At 38.4% G+C, this 23,680-nt stretch overlaps 1 protein-coding gene across 1 annotated transcript in view; it reads left to right on the plus strand.

Moving 5' to 3' along the window:
- Positions 1-1,302: 1,302 nt before the first annotated feature.
- Positions 1,303-23,680, plus strand: part of VEZT (vezatin, adherens junctions transmembrane protein) — a 47,324-nt gene continuing 24,946 nt past the window's right edge. The window contains exons 1-5 of the mRNA XM_019474038.1: positions 1,303-1,384; positions 8,809-8,894; positions 11,391-11,566; positions 14,327-14,602; positions 19,697-19,846. Of these exons, the coding sequence (XP_019329583.1) occupies positions 1,303-1,384; positions 8,809-8,894; positions 11,391-11,566; positions 14,327-14,602; positions 19,697-19,846 (770 nt within the window). The remainder of the gene's footprint in view (positions 1,385-8,808; positions 8,895-11,390; positions 11,567-14,326; positions 14,603-19,696; positions 19,847-23,680) is intronic.

Below are 23,680 nucleotides of genomic sequence, written 5' to 3' on the forward strand. Positions count from 1 at the left end.
TCGGGGACTGGCTGGGCATCGGTCGGCGGGTGGTGAGCAATTGCATTGTGCATCACTTGCTTTGCATATTCTTTATTATTATTGTTGTTGTTGTTGTTATTATAATATTTCAATTATTAAACTGTTTTTATCTCCACCCATGAGTTTTCTCACTTTTACTCTTCCAATTCTCTCCCCCATCCCACCCAGGGGGGGGGGGAGTGAGCAAGCAGCTGTGTGGTGCTCAGCTGCCGACTGAGGTTAAACCACAACAGTCACACAATAATATTTTAAAATATATTACCAAATACATAATTTATTTATTGAAAACATGTAAGTTATAAGCTAAAGAACCCTATCAGGTAGCCTAGAAAAAATATTGCTGTGGGAAAAGTTGATTGGTTGCATGCTTATTTCTCATCACATTGTTTTGTGTGTTGACTGTCTTGCAGCCTCTTTCATTATGGTCAGGATAAAACTTAAGGGAGGTATTTAAAGCAAAATTTTGGCTTCTTTGCTATTAACTGTGTTGGGTTTTTTTTCCTGTTGCATAGAATCACAGAATGGTTTGGGTTGGAAGGGACCTTTAAAGATCATCTAGTTCCACCCCCCCTGCCCTGGGCAGTGACATCTTTCACTAGATCAGGTTGCTCAAAGCCCCGTCCAACCTGACTTTGAACACTTCCAGAGATGGGGCGTCCACAACTTCTCTGGGCAACCTGTTCCGGTGTCTCAACACCCTCATTGTAAAAATTGGTTTTCCTTATATCCAATCTAAATCTAGCCTCTTTCAGTTTAAAACCATTACCCCTTGTCCAGTCACTACAGGATCTCGTGAAAAGTCCTCTCTCAGCCTTTCCTCGTAGGAGAGGTGTTCCATCCCCCTGATCATTTTCATGGCCCTGTTCTGGACCAGCCCCAACAGGTCCATGTCTTTCTTGTGCTGGGGACCCCAGAGCTGGACGCAGTACTCCAGGTGGGGTCTCACCAGAGTGGAGTAGAGGGACAGAATCACCTCCTTCGACCTGCTGGCCACGCTTCTTTTTATGCAGCCCAGGATATGATTGGCTTTCTGGGCTGCAAGCGCACATTGCCGGGTCATGTCCAATTTTTCATTCACCACTATCCCAAAGTCCTTCTCTGCAGGGCTGCTCTCAATCCCTTCATTGCTGGTTGTGTGGTTGCTGTATTCACAGTTGTGTTTTGTGGGAAACAGGGAATGTTTTTAACATTTTTTTTTCTCATTTTTCTTTTTTTAACTCTCTTTCAGAATTCCCCACTCTACCAGTATCTGCAGGATTTGGGACACACAGATTTTGAAGTATGTTCATCTGTGTCGCGGAAGGCAGAGCAATGTGCAGCAGTGGAAAGCCAGAAAGAGCGGACTGCGCATGCCACCCAGAAAGTGAGCGCTCTCCTGTTCCTGAGTATTTATCTTCTCAAAAGAGCACTGCATTACTTCACAAATAGGCAAAATCAGAGGGGATAAAGATAAATCTCTTACTGTATTTAAAAAAAAAGAAAAAAACAAACAAACAAAAAAAAACCCCAACCAGTTGTCGTATCTTGTCTGCAAATGTATTTGGAAATGCATGGTTTGCCAGTATAGTTTGGAGTGTTTCCTTGCACTTATGTAAGCTAGGGAAGCAAGAGACTTTGATAATTAATTTTTTGAGTGTTGTAAGTTATCTTATGTACTGGATATTATTATGTTAGCTTAGCATGACATTCTGGGAATAAAACCTGTAATTTTCTGGAACAGAATATTTATAGTTCCCAGCCCTTCTCAGGCATTCAGTTGCTAAATATTGCTTACTCTGTGACAAAACATATTAAGAAAGAGGATTTCTGGGAAGTATAAATACAATAACCAATCTGAATGAGATAGTAGAACTGTGCTTAGGTTATGGCAATTTTCTAACAGTAACAGCTGACAAGGATCATCAGCTGATTAGCTCAGACTTCTTTCTCTATCGTTTTAAGTAAAGGCTTGTGGATTTTTTTTAAACATTTTGGTATTAAAATTATGCTTGAGAATTTGGCCATTTAACACCTACTCAGGCCTATGCATTTTTTGTTTTCATTATTAAAAATAAATGGTATTTTACTGTTATTGGTAGTGTACAGGCAATGTGACTCGGATGAGGAGCTGTAGTGTGGGTGAGGAAGTTCCTCTTTTGAGGCAGCTAATGTAGGAATCTCTTTGCAACAAGTATATTGAAAATTCAGTAGTCGGTCTGTCTTCTCCTTAGCACCTAGATGGAGCATGCAAAGAGCAGTTATTTTCTGCCTACCTCTTCCACTTCCACAGTGGAGAGTTCAATTTTCAGTGGACATGCTCCAGCTATGTGCTAAGCTGGGAGGAAAAAGCGGCCTCCATGCAGACTTCTCTGTCCTGGCCGCTGAAGGCTGAGGTGGGCAGCAGCGCGCAGGTAAGAACCCAAACCAAGCATTCATGGGTTGATGCGTTGCCTCTGAAGAATTACCATTTCTTTCTCCTCTCTCCCCACTATCTCCAGTAGCTTCCATCTTTGTCCACCTTAGGTCATCTGATTCTTGCCTGCTGTGGCTTTTAACCTTCCATTGGAGCTCAGTTTTCCTGTTGTTCATTCCTGCTTTATACCTCTTCAGCGATCTTCAAATCAGAGGTTTGCAACCCCTTTCCTCTTGTTTGTAACCTCTGCCGCTTCCCTGCTCCACAATGTTCCACCCTCCCAACTAGCTGGCAGTGAACTGGGGAGAGAATCCTATTTTTCCCAAACACAGGCAATATGATATGAGTGGCCCCGAGATCTCCAGAAGGTCTCCCTGCAGGTTTTGGTGGAGGGGGGATCATATGGCAAATGAGGAAGGCTGATGCTTTTCTTAGGATCTTCTCTCAAATAATGCCATCTTGACGTATATCCACTACTCGGTTCTCAGATGCTTCAAGGAATTAGCCAAGTAATAGTCACAGTTAGTTAGGCTTTGTTTCAACAATTTTTTTTCAGTTTTGTATGTGTCCCTCTTGTTCCTCCTTTGTTTTAGGTCAGAAGTATTTTCTTCTTGTGGGATTTTTAATCTGTTCTTATGTGTGTAGGGTCTTAAGTGGGGTAGGATTCGGAAGTGTATGAATTGATGTGGATAACATCAGTCAGGTGTTTTTCTGATCTGGGGGAAGAATGTGTGGTTTTTTAAATGTTTGCAATAGTATGGTGTACTTGCAAGGACTGACATGCGAGTCTTTGAAGTGGAAATTTAGAAGTTGCAGTGTGAAGCTTATTCATCTAGCAGTGTTCAGAGAAGTGTGATGGGTCATATTTTCATATAGTGATATTCATTTCAAGCGCTCTCTGTATAGACTATATAAGCTTCCTCACACACTCATTAGTCCGTTTGAAAAGACAGGATAATAAAACATGAAACATTTTGCTTTGGTCTTCAGTTCAGTTGGAGTCTATCTTCATGGATAGATTGGCCACAGTTTGTGTTTACCTGTTGGGCAGGTGCACTGCGCACTTTGCTTCACAGCCTTGATCCCCAGTTTCTAAGACCTGTAGTCCTATGGAAGTGTGCCATGTCTCCCTTCTCTCACGCCCCACTTTCTGATCAAAGATGACCATGTAGATAAGATGCAGGGTGCATATCCATTGAGCAGACCAGTAAGTACCACTGCATGCCCAGCACATGGATTAGACAGAGCCTGTGAAAAATAATCATACTATAATAAGAATCCCTAAGTTTAGTACTGTTCAGCCGTGTTCTTGCAGAGTTTACAACTTTTCAAAGAGTTCAGCAATCATGTAGAAAAAAATTATGAAGGAGCTTCATACAGAACTCCAGTCTCATGTGCTGAGGATTTGTGAGCCCAAGAAACAGATTAACTGAGTGCAGGAAGAGAAGTGATTCTTGCAGTGTCTCCATGCTTCCTTGGCTGGTTTCTCTAATGGAAGATTATTTTAAATTTAATGAATAAATTGATTTCTAGTTACTGTTGATGTGGATAGCTATTGCATTTGTAATAATGATTGCTTCTATCAGTGGTCACAAGGCAAGACTGAATTTAATTCAGGGTTTAACTCACAATTTTTTATAGTTTAAACTACCTTTAAAAGTATTCATGGAAATATTAGGTCCACTACTAGGTCCACTATTAGGTCCACTTTTCAGAATTGTCAGCTGGCACTCACCATAACCCTCAGAAACCACCTGAAAATATATTTTCCCTTTAAAGCTATTGGCAGTTTTGTGGTACATTTACATTGAAGATACCTATTCTGGCTTAGTGCAGGAAGACTTTAGTTAAATCACTGTTAACTGAAAATTAGGGTGACATATTTCATTGGCTGATTATCTGTTCATTACTATGAAGTAATGCGTGGACTACAGCTTGTTAACTGCATTACTTTTTTGCATAAATACTTTTGTGGAAGTCAGTAAAGCAATATGATACTGTGTTCATGTATATAATTTCCACCAAATTTAGTACAAAAGTGCTGTGGGGTTAAAAACGTCAAAAGTGTCAAGATATACTGCTTTTAAAAGCCTCAATTATTCTGTTTTTTCCCCCTTCCTTCCCCTCAAGCATTTTACACTTAATTTTATTGTGTTGGGAGCAAATCCTCCAGTATTGTGTCAGATGTAGAAGTAATTCATCATGGTTTGCCTTGCAACTTGAAGGGAGTGGGTGTGTGAAAATGGGCTGTCCATTTCTCACAAATACTAGGATGACATTCACATTGTGTCATCTCTGTCTAGACAAGGATACGTAGTGGAAATAAGGAAGAAACCTGTGTGTAATTTCTAGTGATAAAATGTCATAGGTTCTTCTTGCTGCTGTTCCAGTACCAGTTTGGGAACGTTAACACTTTTCTTTTGTAATCTGATGTCAGAAAGTCTGTTTTTGTCGTTTGATTTCTGTGTCCCATTTTGGTAGGGTGTCTCAAAAGGAAAGAGAATGAGGAAGAAGCAGCTGGCCACACATTTAAAAAAGTAGACTGGATTTAGGAGGATCTGAGGCTTTGTTGCAACTTTTGTATGACGTACAGGCAAATCATTTACATTCCCTTCCAATCATTTCCTTATTTTTACATGAGACTGTTATCACTTCCCTTCTCTCAGCATTCGCTGGCCTAGTCTACTGAAATTATAAAATGTCTGGGAAACAAATGGTTTCTGAGTTCTGAATATGTGCCTACCCACAGTCCTAATATAAAATGATCTTAGTTGAGGCTTAGTGTAATGCAAAATATTATCACAGGGAGTAGATGATGTTCCATGCTGAGTGATGCCTAGTATGTGTGTATTGTTTTCCTTCTGTTCTGAAAAGCAAGTTTACAAATGCCTTAAACACTTTATTAGAATAAAAAGAGAAGCTGCAGTATTGCTTTGTCTTTGAGTTGAGATTGTTTACTCCTCTTGTGTTCAGTCAAGTAGGAACCCTGTGCAGACAGATACAATTTGGTGACATGTAGCAAGATTTTGGCAAGGCAAAGATCTAGTTTGTGATCTTCAGGGACTGAAAAAATAAATCTGGAAGAAAAAGAGGCTCCTAGTGACTGATACAAATGTTGCTGCTGTGCCTTGCTGTCCTGCCAGGCAGAGCATATGGTTTAGGCTTAATGAAAGGCAGAGGCATCAGTTGAATTTGAAGCATGTCTTAAACAGTTCTCTGTGTGTGTGGTTTTGGTGGGTTTTTTTTAATCGGAACATGGTCTTAATGAACATTGGGCTGAAAAGCTGTAAAGGTGCTTCAAGGTTGTGTTCTGAGGGCTGATGAAATGCCAGGCTTTCATCTGAGGGAGTGTAGAGATGTGATTTAGCACGGTAATTATAGGTGCAGTGTTCCTGGCTGTACCAATCTCTGGAGAAAGTTACAGCTAAAGTTCTGGTCTCATGATCACTTGATACTCAAAAGCACTGTTTGCAAGAGCTCCTAGACCTGTTTTCTGAAACTAAATCTTATTTGGGTAATTCTGCTTGATCTTTAAGGAATGTATTTCTTCCCATTTACATTTTTCCTTTCTCACTCCTTTTCCTAGACTGCTGTGCATATCTGAATGTTTAAATTGATTATGCTGTCGCACCGTATCCCATCTTAGATGTGATAATATTTCATCACTAGAACAGGGCTGGTGCTGGAGGCAGCTACTGAGGATTGTGTTGGAGCTAGCCCTCTAGCTGTGCAGGTGACCTGATGTGGTAAGGCAGAGGGACCAGTCCTTTGTCTAGGGCTCCCACCCACTTAATGCTAGCTCTGGGTAGCTGGAAGGTATTTAATGTGTAGCATTATCTTCTTTCTGCTTGTTTCTGCTATCATTACCTGCTAGTTTGCCATTTCAGGTTCATCCTGTACAAAAGAGAAATAGTCCTTAGAATTCTATTTTAGATTCAAATGAATGTATCTAAAATGTGCCGACTGAGGTTGAACCACAACAGTATCCTATGCTGTTTTTTTAAAATGTTAGTAGTCACACAGCTTTGTTATTCAGTTTACAGAGAGTTTGACTGAGTGGTATTCTAAAGTTCTCTTACGAAGAATATTCCAGAAGTATTGGCAACATGACCTGACTTGTGTGTTGATGAAAGTTGTTTTACTTGTCAGTTACACTCCCAATGGGAATGCAAACTGTGAGACACTATTCCAAGGATCTGAATAATGTAATGTGTTACTGCACTCTACTGGGTCACAGCCCAAGACAGTGGGTTGTCTTGTTTTGTGTTTTCAAGCACTGACATGCCTGTTGAGTGTTTATGCAAGTCCAGATTTTTATTTTTAAACTAAAACACGGAAATTAACCAAAAGATTACTTACGTAGCACACTAGTATGGGGATTTTTCAGTAATTCCACAGTCTAGTCTAGTCAGCTGGTAGCAGTTTAAAGTTATCCTTGGTATAGGTTTAAATATTCACAATAAAAACCCAAAGACTTACAGAGGCTAAGCTGTTGAAAAAGGTAGGTTCCAAGAGGCATGCTTTTAAATAGTAAATGGACAAAAAGGCTAAGCTGTTGAAAAAGGTAGGCTCCAAGAGGCATAATTTTAAATAGTAAATGGACAATTCTTTCTGTACTCTGCTTTCAAAGTACTGGGAAAAGTACTTCTGAATGAAGTATCTGTCTGCAACTCAAATGCAGAGCAAGGACCTTTGTTCCTTTAATCTCAATTTTCTACAAACTATAATCGGAAAATTTTGTTTTATTTTGCGCCACTTTACAAGAAACTTGGAGGATAATCTAGTGCTGCAGTTTGTGACATTCTTCTCCTCTTCCAACTTCTGTCAGTGCCCTTGAGCAACATCAAAATACAATCACTTGGATTTATTCCATAGTGTAAGAAGTGTGGATTGCTGGGATAGCTCCTCCTTATGAGCCACGATGATGTCTGTGTGTCGGGAAGAGCTATCATTATGAAACTCCTATTATTGGTTTGTCTCTCCACTGACCTAAAAACACTTCCTTTTGGCATAGGTCTGCAATTCTAACCGTACACAGAAAGATGAGACATAAGTAAAGAAAAACTTGAGTTAGGTTACCTAAATGGATGCCAAAGTAAGTTATTTCAAAAATTGTTCTGTGAAGCATAAGGGCTTTAGGGTGACAGTTTCTGACATTACTCAAAGCCTTTCTGCCCTGGCTTGTTGCTTCAGACTTGTGTTGCAGTGCCTTTCAGAGGGCTGTCAGGCTGATCGCAGGGCTAACCACAAAGCTCCAAACTCCTGTTGCTTGGTTTTACTCTTCTATTTCCCACCTTATAGTTGGGGAAAAAAAAGAAAAAAAACGAAGAGGGAGAAACAGAAGCAGCTGATTTAATGCAGACCCCCTTTACACATTAAGCTATTATAATCTGTTTGGGTTTGGGTTTTTTATTTTGAAACAGTATGCCACAAAATGTAAGTGCTCCACAATTAATTTTTTTTGGCATACATTTTGTTTGATTGTATTACATGTCATCAATCTGCAGATTAAAAGGTAGGGCCTCAGAATTCATGAAATATATGTAAGTAAATATTTTGAAAACTACTTCCTGTCAACTCAGTCTGAGGAAAGTAGATATACAGTGTGTGTCAAAAACTCCGTTTTTTTCATTGAATGGCAGCAGAGTGAAGCAAAATCATGCATCTATTTAATTATAATTTTTCATGCATCATATTTTAGGAAGATACATGAGTAAAATGTGATGACCGAGAGGGAGTCCCTCTAATTAGTGGTGTTCGAAGTTATGTTTACAGCTGAGATGAAAGTGTGGATTTAGGTTGCATGGGAAGCAGCATGGAGAGAAAGTACCTGATAGCACACGCTGGTTGGGACAGAGAGTTTCTGGGACAGTTCCTCTTCTTACAGTCAGTCTTCCCTGTCTCTGTTCACAACTCCTCCAGAGCCTTGTCCTCAAGCTGCGGTGGTCTGCCAAGGGACAGGTTGTACCTCTCCTGGTCTTTTACCTTTCTTCAGTCCCTGTCAGCCATTTAACTTCACTGCTTTTTTTATTCTCAAGGAGAAGGTCTTTCATATCGATGCAGTAGCTGCCAACTTGAGATCAAACTAATTCTAGCTAGTTATTTTTAACAGTACAACATAACAATCCATTATGCTCCAAATAGGTGGGGTTACTGAAAGCTTTACTTCACCCTCTTGTGTACAGGCAAGTAGACGGGAAGCAGATGTTCCCTTAGCGTACTCTGAAGTTAGGCCAGACACAGTAAGCGAAACTTCCTTACAGGTACTTGGGTCTGAGTTAACAAGGAAAGCAAATGCAAAAATAAAGGAATTGTCTGTTGGTTTTTTGTGGGTTTTTTTGGCTTTGGGTTGGTTTTTTTTTTTAATTGGAGTAATTTCTGTTCCCTTCAGCAAGGCATCCTGTCAAAACTAGTTGAGTTCTTTAGAAGTTGGTTTCCTTTTCCACAATATAAGAAAAATGATGACATACTTCACCGACTGGTAAGTGATCACTTTTTTTTTTTTTCCATTTCCTTTCCTAATCCACAAGTCTTCCTCTCCTCTGTACCTCATCCTCTGAGCACCATCTTTGGTCTGTACTGTTGGTTTTGGCTCTGAGAGTTTTACTTCTTCAGATAATATTGATTCTGGTTTTCAGAGTTACTGTGCCAGGCAAATTGGGCACACAAGAACAGGAAAAATATCGGTAGCCAGCTTGAAGATGTTAAAAATGTGGAAGGGAGATTAAAACAAAATGTGTGAGAAATTAAAGAAATTCTTGAAAGCTGAAAGGAGTTAACCTACAGTGTAGCTACCCCATTTGGTGGAAGGCAGTATGGAGACGCTGACTGAGAAAGGCCATATGTTGCAGCCTAGCACCTTGCAGACACAGTTCGAGACAGAAGACTCTAGAGCTTTATCTGAGTATTGCTTCGTGCTCTGTTTCAGCTTGTTAGCTCAGGCGTAGCACAAACGCAGTGCAGCTGTACTACCTCTGGAACCATCCTGGCCTATTTGTTTCTTCACTGCTCTCCACAGTGCTTCTGCATTTGGGAAAAGTGAAGCAAATGAAGGCACCTTCATTATAATGCTTCAGAACAGTGTTATGCATTAAGAGCAGACGACATCTGTGTAGCGGTCTGGCTGTAGGGAGAGGCAAGAACAGTTCTCTGTACTACCTATGTGCTCTCATCTCAGCATTTCAGAAGCAGGTTGGCTGTCCATCTGCCTCACCAGAAGTTGTATTCTCCTACTCCTGGAGCCTGCAAGAACTTTTAGGGCCCAAGTCAGCCTGTGCAGGGTAGACCTGAAGGGTGATAGTTCTACCCCAGATAGTTAAAAATAGTTTTGTGCTGCCTTTACACCTGTTCTCTGCAACGCCACTTTTCAACCAGTTCAGTCTCTAGGTTGGCCTTGTCTGAGATCTGCTTTAACTTGCACCCAGCTGCTTCAGGTTCCTAGTCTGGCTTGCAAATGTCACATTAGTCAGACTGTTCCAGAATCTAAAAGTTAGAATTTTGATTTATTTTTTTCTATTGTGATATAGGTGTGATGTCTTCAAATGTAGCTTCAAAATAAAAAAATGTTGAGCAACATGAGAACTTAGGGGTTTCCATTTCTCAGAGAGTTCTGCCAAGTCCAATTGCTATCTCTTCTCCCTTATCTTAAGAGGACAAAATTTCCTCTGAAACATCTCATTAGTGATCTTTGGTTGTCTTTTTAATTCCTCCCTCTTCCCCTATGAATCAAAGGTATAATATTCACAGCTTTTTTTAGCCTTACTTTCTTGAGATGGAGACACAACCAAAGAATATGGAAAACATGTTTCTCTTGCTGCATGCTACAGTAGGGTACTGAAATGACACAGGATGTGTCGGAGGAGGGCAGAGTTTCCTCTTGCACACAGTCCTGAAACAAATGTTTTCCATTAAAAGTAGAATGCAAGTTATCGCAAGGGACATCAATGTATGGAATTAAACTTTTGACTAGCTATCTTATGGTTTCATAAAGAATCTCATTCTGTCAATGACAGAACTAAACAGATTTTGTATTGTGAAATGTCATATTTCTGTTAACAACTTCTACTAGAGGGTTTTACAGAAATATTCTCCTTTTCCTCCTGTAATCTAGCTAGATGCAAAGATGCATGTGTTCAGTGTTTGTTGGGTTTTGTTATGATGTTCTTAACTTGAAGTGTTTTGTAATTATAATTTGGTGCAGTATGCAAATTAAAATTTCAGGGGGCTTCTCTGATGGATATATTTGTCTTCAAGAGCTGTGTATTTGTCTTGAAGAGCTATAGCTGTAGGGAAAAAAAATAGCAAATGCTTATCGTGACATCAAATCCAGAGTAACTCACTCCCTGAAGTTTGCCTGGAGTTTAGCAAGTGTGAGGTCTTCAGAGTCCCATGCTGTTTCATGTTTGGAGCGAGTTCCCTTGGGAAAGGCACAGAATCCTGCAGGAGAGGACTTCACTGCCTTGGCTGGGGCCTTGAGTCCAGTGCATTGACCCTACTGTTATTAAATGTCCACAGGTGACTTTTTGTTAACTAATTTGTAATATCTCTCTTTCTCTTTCTAATTTTTGTTTTGTTTGTTAATGACGTAAATTATGTCGTGACATTAAAAAAAAAAAGTGTTTGCTGTTTATTAATGATCTTCTAATAGAGGTAGTACCTCTCTGATTCTTATGCAAATATATTGGCATAATCTGTGGCATGTTTCCAGGTATTGTTACTATCTAGGTCAGATCACAAAGTCAGTGTGATGCATCCTGTAAGTCTGAACTTTTAGGTAGTATGTGAGTTTTTGAAGTTAAGCAAGTTTAATAAAAATTAAGTAGCTACTTGTGATATATCTGAAACGTTCCTGTAGTCTTTGGGAACAGATTGTTGTCAGTAGAGTGTCTGGGTGTTTTCCTTGTTCTGCTAACTTAATTTTAAGAATTTGCATATTCTTTACTAATGCCTGTTTTTTCTCTTGCCTGTTTGTGGTAAGGATGTTGGATTTCGGTTTGACACGCTCCGTACCATCCTGCAACAGGAAGTTCTGCTGCAGGAGGATGTGGAACTGATTGAGTTCCTTGACCCCAGTATCCTGTCTGCAGGGCAGTGTAAGCAACAGGAAAATGGACAGCTTCCAACGCTACGCTCCCTAGCAACTCCTAATATTTGGTATTGTACAGAGAATATCTACCACTATATTCACTGAGAAACAAGCAAAAAATATATTGTGTGCTCTTTATATAAAATGCAGCAATAAAGTAACTACTTTTTTCCTCAGGTCTTCGAGTCTTCGGTCCACTAGTCCCCAAATTTTTGTATAAGCATGCTTTTTTCCTCAGGCGTTTCATTGAAAGAGTAAGTTTTAATCTGAGATAGCTACATGAACATGAATGGATACTTCCAAACCCTAATATGTGCTATAAGGAAGAACTAACGTGGTTGATTAATTAATGAATTTCTAAAGCTATACAATGGTGATCTTGATAAATGAAACATGATTGTGAAGACTGAATTGAAAAGTGTTTTCTTTGCTCTGGTCTTCATAAAATATGTTGGGGGGGACGCAGTTAATTTGCAGATGTAGAATACCAGAAGAACAGACTAAAGAATATTTAAATAAGATGCATTCAAGTCGGCAGAGGCTGGTGAAATTCACCCTAGAATACTGAAGGAGCTAGCTGCAGCAGTGTCTGAACAGCTACCACCCGTATTTGAAAAATAACAAGGATGGTGGGTGTTCTGACAGAGTGACTTGCTCGGAAATGGACAAAAATCAGTAGATTAAAAAAATCTCATAACACAGTCCAGCGCTATGTTTTCATACATTTGTTAGGAAAATAGATAAAATTATTATAAAGCCACAGCAGGTTAAAAAACCCAACCGTTTAAGTTGTAATATGTCATTATTGATGCTCTCTGTCAAACAAGAGAACTTTTGAACCAGCTTTTTCCAGTGGTTTGTCCTGGTCCTAGCACTATTCATTGTTTGTTTAACTGTTCAGATGATAAAGTACAACTTACAAAATTTGTGAATATTGCTCAGCTTACAGATGACACCAAGTTTGTAAGTGTTTTGGCAGAATGGAGTTCAAAAGTAGCTTAGAGAAATAGCTTGAAATCAATAGAAGAGTCAATAAAGACAAAAGTCTAATGCTACACTTGGGAAGGAAAAATCAAATTAACAAACACAAAGTGGTGAATAATTGGGTAGGCAGTACTACTTCAGAAAAGGATCTGCACATCATTGCAGAGCATAAATTGAATGCATCAGCAAATTATTCAGAAAATGGCAAATCTCATCCTGGTGTCCTTGTTATAGGCAGGACACGGGGGTTTACTTTTCTGTGTGTTTCCCTAAGCCTTGTGTTAGACTACAGCATCTGGTTTTGGATGCCACACTTGGAGAGGCATAGGTAATTTAGAGACAGTCCAGAGCAGAACAAGAAGAAGAATGAGTTTAGAAAATGTAATCTTTCGGAAATATTAGAGTGTGCTAGAATTGTTTGGCCAAAATGGAGAAAATTGAGGTGGGATGGAACAGTGTTACAATGTGTAGAAGGTAGTTAATAAGAAGGTGGTGATCAGTCGTTGTTTATTCTGTTCAGAAAAGGGAAGCATATGCGGAAAAATAATGCGATTAATTTGCCAATGATCGAGACTGGACTTGGGGGAAATCTTTTGAACTCTAAGGATACTTAGGAATTGGAATAGCTACCTGGGTGGGTTGTGGAGTCTCCATTTTCTTCTTCAGTCTGTCCGTGATGATCTGGATTAACCAGAAACTGAAAATGGACAAAGTGAGCTCTTAAATCCCTTCCAGTCTTTCACTGCTGTGATTCATTTTGTGTGTGTGTGATTCTTTTTTTTTTTTTTTTAATGTACCAAGGAAGTTATAGACTGTGTGTCTGCCGCTTTTAAAGTTAATTACATATCTGGAATATTTTAACCCTGGACCTTTACTGAAGCATATCAGTAGCCCTGAAGAGTTAACACTTGTAAAGCTTGTTAAAATATGACCACAAAACTCTCCAGAAAATAGAAACCCAGAGATCATGTCTTATTTCAGAAATGGGAAAATATTCCTTGTGAATACTTCCAAAACTAAATACAGGATACGCAGCTTTAAGGGGTGAAGAAAGTGAATATTTTTCTTTCAGAAAATTCTGAAAAAGTGAAGTTGTTATGCACCTTGAAGCCCATATCCCATCCCTGTCTGTGAAAACTGTCATAATTTTACAAAACTGCAACTATAATACTATATATGAACCATAGTGTATTTTCTAGCAGTTACTTTTTTTTGTTGAATTTTTCTATTCTGAGATACTAGTAACTCTGTTCTTTAAGGATTTTCAAAAGCTGCCAAATTATTTAAAATGATTATTCAAGCCATCTTTATAAAAATGTGTTAAAAACTAGTGGTGTGTTGGTGTCCAAGTTAAATGAGTCAGACTCTGGAAAAAATAAAGCTGGCATTACTTGAGGGTTTTGTTACCAAAAGAAACATGCCCTTCCCTACTGTACTCTTGAACCTGGAAGCACAGATATTCCAGTTCCTACCCACCCTGGCTTATAATGCTGAGTAGTCAGGTTTTTTTCTTTCTCTATTTTCTTTTCCCTTTTTTTTTTTTTATTTAAAGTCATATGTGTGAGAGAAACTGACCTTTCAAAGTGGTACATTATTCTTTTACTCGTGCCATAAAAAAGCCAGATAAATGTTTCCTTGGAGTATACAGACCCAAGTAATACCATGTATGTATACATCTAAATCTGCCACTAGGAGTAGTTTTCAGTGTTTACAGCTCCCTTCAGGACCTACATAAAAGGCCCGTGATAAGATGTCGTAATCTCAAACGTAACCTAAAGCTTCGTGATTTTCCCACTTGTTTGACCTCAGGAATCTGTGGTTGATGATACTTTCTCTGTTTGCAGGGATGTCTCGCTGTTTCTTGCCTTTGTAAGTGCACTGCTTATGCTTCCTTCGTGGTGGAAGGCGTCATCGTGGCTGCTGTGGGGACTAGTTCTGCTTGTCTATGCAGTCTTTCGAGTGTGGGGCACATGGAGGACAGCCAAGCTGCAAATGTCCCTGCGAAAATACTGCATCCAGCTGGAAGAAACAGTGGCGAATAGCCGAGCTTTTACTAATCTCGTGAGGAAAGCTCTACGACTCATTCAAGAGACTGAAGTAATTTCCAGAGGATTTACCCTGTGAGTCTATATTTCACTTTATTTAATACACAGATCCATTCAAGCCAGATGTCTTCTAAAATGGTCTTGTTACACTGTCTCCCATAACAAGTGGAATTACTGAAAAACATAATACTTAAAGCTTTTCATTTACATAAAGTAGTATAATTACCATTCATACTAAAAGTATAAATTCTAACAACTCGGTGTTAAAACCCTGCATCCTGAAGGAGAATTAAGTCTCACAAAACTCATATGCCTTTGAAATCTTCTGCTCTGCTATCAATGAAATACATGAAGAAATGGATTTTCAACCAATTTAGTTCACTATTTTGGGGAGTCATTTAGAGGGTTGTTTGTTTGAGGGTTTTTTGTATCTTATATTACCAAATCTATGTAAATAAACTCTCCTGCAAGTAATCATTCATATTTTAGAAAACAAGATAAAATGAAAATCATTCTATTTTTATTTAACAAATTACAGTCTGAAGTAATGAGAACACAGCAATCAGCAAAGACCATCAAAGGTCATTTCCCACCTCAAATCAAGTTTACATTACTCTCTTTTTTCTTGCATACAATTGTTGAGATGTTTAGATTCTTAAATTATTTACTGCTGAATTTGCCTCTCGTCCACTTAAGGGATGTGAAAGTGTTCCTGGTTATTTAGGTCTTGTAGCTATTTGGTAATTTTTGCTTATTTGCTATGTGAAAGGACATCAGAACATGTTCAGTGTATGCAATGATCCCAAAGCCAACAGGCCCGCTTCTTTGCACTCTCATTGCCATCTATGCTTTTCTCTTGTAACAACCTATGGTTAGATATGTACCTGTGCCAGTTAGACTTAAGGTTAAAGGAGGTGGGAAATGCCAACAGCTAAAATCCAGTTGACTTCTTTCTAAAAACAAGAAAAAATTCCCTTGTGTGTACCAAGAAATTGTTTGTTCATGCCAGACCAACTATTCTGCGCTCAGGCACATGTTTTTACATGCAAGCTTGAAACTGTAGACTTAGTGTTTTGAATTAATTTTTTAGCTTGAGATACCTTCAGTATGCTTCACTGAAGAAATGTTTCATTCTGCCTTTGGAATGCATAAGCATGTCTTCAGTCTGCCTAGCTATGTGTTTTGTTTTGGTTTTTGCTGAAGAAGCATATAGTTAAGCAGTAGGCAGTCTTATCTTTGCAAACGGGTTCTTAAAAGAAATTATTGTTAGGGCTTGTCCAAATTACAGATGAGAAAAACATTTGGATTTTTTCCTGAGTTTAAGCAAACGAACTTGTGGTCAGTGTCTAAATTGCTGGTGCCTTGTTCTTTTACTACTTATCTTAGATAACAGATTAACAAAAACCAGACTGGTCTTTAAGCTGATGCTTGATCTAATAGCCTCTTCACTTAAAACTTTGGCAAGCTTTTCAAAAGACTTTGGAGTATGGATGGAGTGGGAGAAGTCTGACATTGGAACAATCGTCCAGTATGAAGAAGTCAGTGCTGTACAGGTTTTGGTTTGGTTTAGCCTGGAGGAAGTTCTAACTCAAGAGTGTCCTCTTCTGCATTCACATATGCAAGAGATGCTGCTGCACAGGGCACCATGAAATGCTTTGCTTGGGATAGCGCTTCATGTATGATCCAGAAAAATAGCTATCCCTTTTTTCTTCCAGAATTTTGCTACAATAAACCTTAGCAGAACAAAGTTTAGTATGTTCTCCTGTAGTAACCTCGTCAAAGCCTTAATGCTTGTTCAGAAAGAGTCATATGGCAATAGAAATGGTTGCAGCTGAAAGGTTAATGAGTATCTTCTTGTGTCATTGTACATCCTTGAAGGAATGGGTTTTCAACCAGGTAGCATAGCACCCTGTTCAATAATATGTATGCTGCTGTTTTAATATACTGCTAGCTCAGCATAGTTTGGACTGTGCATTAACCATATTGTGAATGGAAAGATACTGAAGCTGACATTTAAATAGTACTGAGTTCAGATTTTGGCTAGCTGTATTTAGCTAAACTCTGATATGGCAAGCCCAGGTCTGCAGCTTTGGCCTGAAGTTCCTTGCGTTCCACCGCTGGTTTTTTTTCCCCATTGCACCATCCATTGCTATGTTCTTGTAGGCTAATTTACATATGCTTTGAAATATCTATGGCTTTGCTTTATTCTACCCTATTTGCCCCTTGTTAATTGATATTTGACTATCTCTGTAAATGTTAAATTATTCTTGATGAGGTTTTGGTCAGTTGTCCACTGGTTCACTAGTTCACTACGGTGTGGTAGTGACTGCTATATGCTTAACCAATTCAAGCATCGTTTTGCCTTCATTCCCCTCCCACCCAAAAAAACCCACAGCAGCCACTTAGAAAAAGAACTAAGAACCCTGTTAGGCCTCCCTTATATTAGCTGCTCTCAAAGGCAACTGGATATTCCAATTTCAGAATGGCCTTCAGAAGTGTTTAACGCTGCTTTTGGCATTTCAGGTATGTCTGCAGGGTACAAGCTCTGCGATGCAGAGATGGCCGAGACCTCACCAGGGTAGTTTGGATTACAGAAATTGTGTAGCCAAGGTAGGGCAGTGCTCTACTCAGGCAGAATGGCAGTATTTCTGTCTAATTGCTTCATTAGCAATTAGACAAATGAAACCTGATCATGGGTTGCAGCCTGGAATTTCCGCTGGGTAATGGAAGTATGTCCATTGTCTTGCACATTATAAAATGAAAACTGTAGAATACGTAATGAAAGGCTGCAGCAATAAGCAGCAAGTAGTTATTTCCTTGTCTGTCACTGAAATAATTAGCTTTTCTCCAAAAGGCTCCCTTTCTACTATATTTTAAACTAGAATCAAGCTCTACGAGCACATATTGGTGTATATAGCATCTTTGTAAAACTGCTTTCATGTTGGAGTGCAGTAATAGGTTTTTATTAATGTGTCTGTACAAGTTTGTTAAAAGTTGAGAGCCTATTTAAAGTTTGGCTTGTGAGATTAATGGAGAAATAATTCACTGTTCTTTACAAGTAAAATGGAGTTAGAGCAGTAGGAAAGAGGAAATTCACCCTTAACCTTTTTTTCTTCTTGCTATTTGTGGCAGATACGCAAAGCTGATAACGTTTTGTAAGTCCAATTAAAATATATACAAGATAAATGGAACATTAGGAGGTTAGGGGTATGGCATGTCTGGCACAGACATTTGTAGCAAGTTATGCTAATTTAAGATTACTGGAATAAAAAAGAATTATTTTATAAAAAAACACTGAAACAAGCCTTCCCAGAAGGAAAGCAAATTGTTTTGCTGAATACTGGCAGTACATGCTGTGCATGAGTTGTGCTATATTTGTTCTGTAAAGGAGCTGGAAATGCTTACATCACTGTAGCAGAACATAGATCTCTTTCTCTTTTTTATGGTAGAAGAATTTTGCTCCTTTTCTTTGAGCCTGCTTCTGACAATTCACCCAGGGCTTGAGTCTACAAACTGATGTGAGAGTTTATCCATAAAAACTTCCAGTTGTTACCTTCAAAAGCTAGGGAAACGTTAGAGGTTGGCATGTACTACATTATATGCTGTGTTCCCTAGTGATACGTGTGGCAAGACTAGCATTTTAATTTTACTTTTAGAAATTGAAATTAACGCTGTTTGTTTTTATTTTGTTCAGATTTTAAAGTACTTTATGAGATGTTATATAAACCATTTTAATACCACTCATAGTTTAATATGGTACGCAGATATTTTAAGATGGTATTTCAGCTAGTGTATTCAATATACTGCTGTATTTGGCATGAATCTCCTTGCGTTAATCATATTTAACATACTGATATGGGTCCAGCCTTGCTCACTGTGTGGGCTGCATTGCTTTTCATATTTGACAGTGAAGGCCATAAGCTATTTCCCCTCCCGGTCAATGTGCAGCATGGTCCAGCTAAGCACATGCAGTAGGACTGATGTTTTTCCAGCAGGGTCAGGTCTGCTGGCTTAGTCAGCTCTTCAGTCAGATGGGCTACAGAAATAGTTACCAATGCAGGAACCCACCTCAGTCTTGCCAGCTACCCTGTATGCTTTTCCCTTTTAAGTGACTGTGGACATGAAATCGCCTCCTCACCGTGCACTGGGAAAGGTGAGAGCAGAAGCAGGCTTCCAGTCCCCAAACAATTCATCACAATTCATCGTCCTGTTGTCCACACTACGTCCGTTCCTGAGTTGATTCTAGTAAAAACAGTCCCAGCAAGTAGAGTGCACCTAGGCTATTTTCAGTTTCTCAGTCATAGGTTTGGCATCAGACTGTATGTGAATAGATATAACTGGATATTAATCTTTTTTTTCCTTTTCTACAGCTTAACGCTACACAGACATGTTTAACATTCATCCAGTTCACAATTCAGTTTATTTCCAGATGAGGCAATTTCTTACAGTTCTAAAGCCATGTTGAAGTATATTCTAATAGGCAAATGGCACGGTTTCTTTTAAATGTATATTTACCTGAATATGTGGACACCAAAATATATTTTCAAATATGTTTGTATAGTTGCATACATAAACATGTGTTTACCTGTCAGACTCCCACAAACACAGCTGTCATTCATTGCATGGTGATAAAATCTATGTCACCACTCAAATAATATTTCTGTTGACCTAGAGAAGATTCTGCATGGAGAAGGTTGAAAGAATATAGTGTTTTGCATGAAAAACAATATGTAGTAGCACATTTTTTCTGCAAAAATTATTTAAAGAACAGATTTGCATATAAAGAGGTGTATGTTAAATATCTGTGTGTTAAAACTTCCGAAGCTTACAGTGGGCTTGTGATAGTTTTGTATCAGAGATAATGTTATGGCCTGTCTACCCTTAGTGTATCATTTTGGACAACTTTGGAGAAAACAAATGTCCTCAGGAGTTTTGCCATGGCTCAGATGAGAATAGAAAATCAGGCTGTCTACTGGGGAATCCTGGCTGCTTATCTGAAATTTTGATTAAATATATCATTGATATGATGGATTTTTTTTTTTTTTTGCTCTCATAGTTACTGAGTGGTTTGAAAAAGTTTTCTGAGTAATGGAATAAGAAAACTGATGTACTGTCTTTTAAAAATACTTTAGGACATCTGTACAGTTGTATCACATTTTACTTTTCAAGTTTGCTTGACAGGGTCAGTGCCGCTTGCCCATTTAATAAAGCTGGACAGCATCCTAGTCAGCATCTTATTGGTCTCCGGAAAGCCGTTTATCGATCTGTCAGAGCCAACTTTCGAGCTTCAAGACTGGCTACTCTATACATGCTGAAAAAATATCCTTTTTGTAAAAAACCATGGGTTCAGATATTCCACGTTACCTACCTGAAATTGTGCCAATGTTTAGAGTTAGTATGTCTAGAAACATACAATATCTAATTACCTATCTAAACAAGATAAAGAAAAGGTAGCATAGTAAATTGGGGCTTATGCTTGGTTTGGAACATTCTTAAAATTTTTGTCTTTTTGTGTACTGTGCAGTGTGAGATAAGATTCTGTGCACTGAAAACATTGTCCCAGTTACTGACACCCATGCCCTTGGTGTAAGTACTGACAATGTGTTTCATAGCCCTTCAGGATTTTGTTTTATAATTCCTCTTAGCCATTTTTTCCCTTGCACCAAAATACCCTCTTCTCTGAACAATATGGCCTTTCACTCGACATCCCCGTGTTCAAAGGTAAGTTGATTCCCTGTTTCAGACAAGCTAGGTGAAACTCTGATTACATTAATTAGCCAAAAGGCACATGTAAGAGCAAGGAGTTTCTACTCTGAATCAAAGCAGAACACTTTGTTCAGATTCCATTTTGTGAAGTGTCATCTGTATTTCTTCGGTGAATTGTATACTTTCTTTAATGGCATTAGCATTTCAAGGGTTCCTTCTATGTTTATTGTACTTATTGTACTACATAGGAAATAACAATGTCTTCACCCTGTATTATAGCAAAAAATAAAACAGATATGTTCCTGATCTGAAAAAACACATGTAGGGAAACAAAAGCTGGTGGTAATGTGAGTGTTGAAAATCTGACATGACAAATTACTTGTTTTGCCTTCCTGGAACATAATATTTGACTAATATATCTTGCCTGGCAAATGGATGGATATATTGAGTGATGATGTGTACACACACAGAGGCACACACAAAGCTACAAGTGCGTGCATTCCCTTTGAAGGAAATGAGTATTTCTTTGCAAAATAATAACTTGTGTGGGGATAGGCATCCTCATTCTGGGCTCAAGACTTCACTCTTAGCTCTGAGGAATGAGGTGGATTTGCTATGTAAAGAAAGAAAAAAATACTCTGACTGGTTCAGATACATTGATAAGAGCAACTGATACCTAGCTTGGAAATAATCAAGAATCACTTCTAAGAACATGGGAAGAGAGATCTGAAGATAGGCTCAGTTAACATGGCCTCCCCAAATATCCTCCAGCATGAAAAAAGTCAGTCCAGCAGTGGTTATGACAGGTGTGTAGATTGTTGCTGTGGCTGGGGAAGTTACAGGTTCAAGGAATATTGGTGTATATTACACTGTCCACTAGTTTTGTAACTGCTAACTTAAGGAATAGCTTTTAAATTAAGGAATGGGAGATAAGAAAGTTTTGTTTACTTTGGATAATTAGACATTTATATCTGTCTTTGAAAAATGTTTAAGATGGAAGTTCCATTATACCAAATTATCATGCAGATATCACAGTAGTAAGGGCCAGCAGAAATAAATGGCCAAAAAATTTATTGAAGTTGCGTGTATATAGATAGGTTCTTGATAAATGGAAAGAGAAGCATTATTTTTGTACAGAACATAGTGGCAAAAACAGTGGTAGCATGTGAGCTGAGATGCAGGCTGGGCCAATTCTGCGGTGCATGAAAACTGAAAGTAAGGAATTTAAATGTAAGGAAGGTGAGTAAAGGATTCCTCCTCCCCACCAGGGTAATTAAGAGCAGCTTTAAGGTAGTTCCAAGTTGCCTTAGTTTGAATTTTTCCCTGTGTACCGTGAATGCCTGAAAATGTTATGTGTATTACATGGGTACTGATGGCAAGGAGCATCTTTCAAATAGGTTCCAGTGCCTTGTGCAATTAAATAGTTCTCTTATGCTGGAGGGGCCAAAGATTCCTTCATGTCGAAAGCATTCACATCTGCCACTTGTGACAACTTTAATACCCTTGTCCATCATCAGATTGTTAGCACAAATCTGGCCTACAGCAAGGAGAAGGAGCTGGAGAGATTAAATAAAGGAGTGAGGTGATAAATTGAAGGAAAGGAATGTTGATAAATTAAAGGAAAGGCACTTCCATCCAAAGCCTGGAAATGAAATCCCAATTCTGACTTTTACAGTTCTTTTTAGTAAGTTCTGCTTTGCACAAAATCAGAAGAGACTCTCGATTTTAACTCCTCTAGGTTATCTGAGTATGAATTAATGAATTGCTATTTGAAATTTGCTTTTTCTGAGCATTAAGAGAGACATGAATCTAGTAGCACTATTAGTGATTTACACAGGCAACAGCAAAACAAAATGCTTTTATTAGAGAAAAAGATATTAGAGAAACATTCCAAATATTTAAAATTTGGATTAATATTACAAAATGACATAAAACCCCCAAAACCTATTTTCCCTGGTTAGTCATAATACTTTTCAAATAAACGTTTTTTGTTTTACTGAATATTGCTTTGTATTTTTGTTGCAGAGCAGATGTATCTCTGTATTTAGGCAAGTGAAAAACTGAGTTATTTTTGCTTGGAACAATTTTCAATAGGAATTTAATATACAAAACACCTCCTAGTCTCAAGGGCAACAAAAATTGAATCTTCCCAGCTAATACACTAAAGATCAAATATTAGTTCCATTTTAACTGACGGCTGACCATTCTTTAGGACGATTTTTCTCTTTAAAGAATAAGGAAGTAGTAATTTCTTAAGAGTGTGAGCAAATACACAGGACAGGCACTGCTTTGAACCATGGAGTGTGCATTTCATGGAAACATTTATGTGCATGTATAAATGGGAAATAAACTTCCATATTACAGCTTGCTTTCCTTGGTTGATGGTATTCAGTTGATACTGCAACGTGGGCATGATACTTGTCATTCAACAACAGTGGTGAGCTTTTGACTCCAGAGATCCTTTCTGTGTGATGTCCAGTTATCAAAAGAAGGTCCTCGTCTGTGACGGCCTTCTCGGTGGTATACGGGCCTACAAAAGGATGATAATGTGAAGTATGTCCTATTTTCCTTCATCCTTGTGTTTCTTATAATAAACCTGGAAATCTGAGATTGAAGTTTATAATGCAGTGAAGATAATTATTGCCTTAAGGCTATGGTAAACATGTCTTGAACTGAGACGTGTATTATTAGATATAATGGTTAAAGTATTGTAGAAAATGGTATCAAATTTACTACTGTAGTAAAAGGTATACTTTGATTTAAGCTTTCATTTAAAACATTCTTATATATTCAGAATTTAGTAGAAATATCTGCAGCTGAATTATTTTTCAAGCTTACTATGTCAGAACATCCTGTTCAAAAATAATTTGCAACAAGATCAATTTACTCGTTTATGGTTTAATAAGGACTGATAATTTTCTCTACTTTGAAAATATGTATTTATATGGCCTTAACAAAATCAGCCAAAAAGCCTCTTATAGGAACTGTTTTCTAAGACAGGTTGCATGTATGTAATGTTAAGTCAAAAAAGTGTTCAGAAATAAACAAAATCTATTTCAATGGGTTATTTTTTTCCCAGAAAAAGTCATTTCAGTGAATGATGTTGTACAGACATACATATGTTTGAGCTAAATTCTACTGTGAATTTTCATACTTACATTGGTTTAGATCTAGACCTTTAAACCTATACAGTGAAATACAGAAATGTTTAATCTTAAAGAGATTTATAGATTTGTATCTATACTGGAGAAGGGTATCCAGTATCCAGTTCCTGAGAGAATTAGCTGTGGCCAACTCATGGCAGTGATGACCTGGAAAGATGGAGAGGAACAAACGGTGGATGAATTGGCTGGTCAACTTCGGCAATACAAAGAGTCTCTCATCTTCCCTCATCTCGGCTGTGGAGAAACCGTCCCGGGAGTTCTCGCAAATCAGAGAGGATAGGGC

This window comes from Aptenodytes forsteri, unplaced genomic scaffold (assembly GCF_000699145.1).
Source record: "Aptenodytes forsteri isolate BGI_AS27 unplaced genomic scaffold, ASM69914v1 Scaffold360, whole genome shotgun sequence".
NCBI classification, from domain to species: Eukaryota; Metazoa; Chordata; class Aves; order Sphenisciformes; family Spheniscidae; genus Aptenodytes; species Aptenodytes forsteri.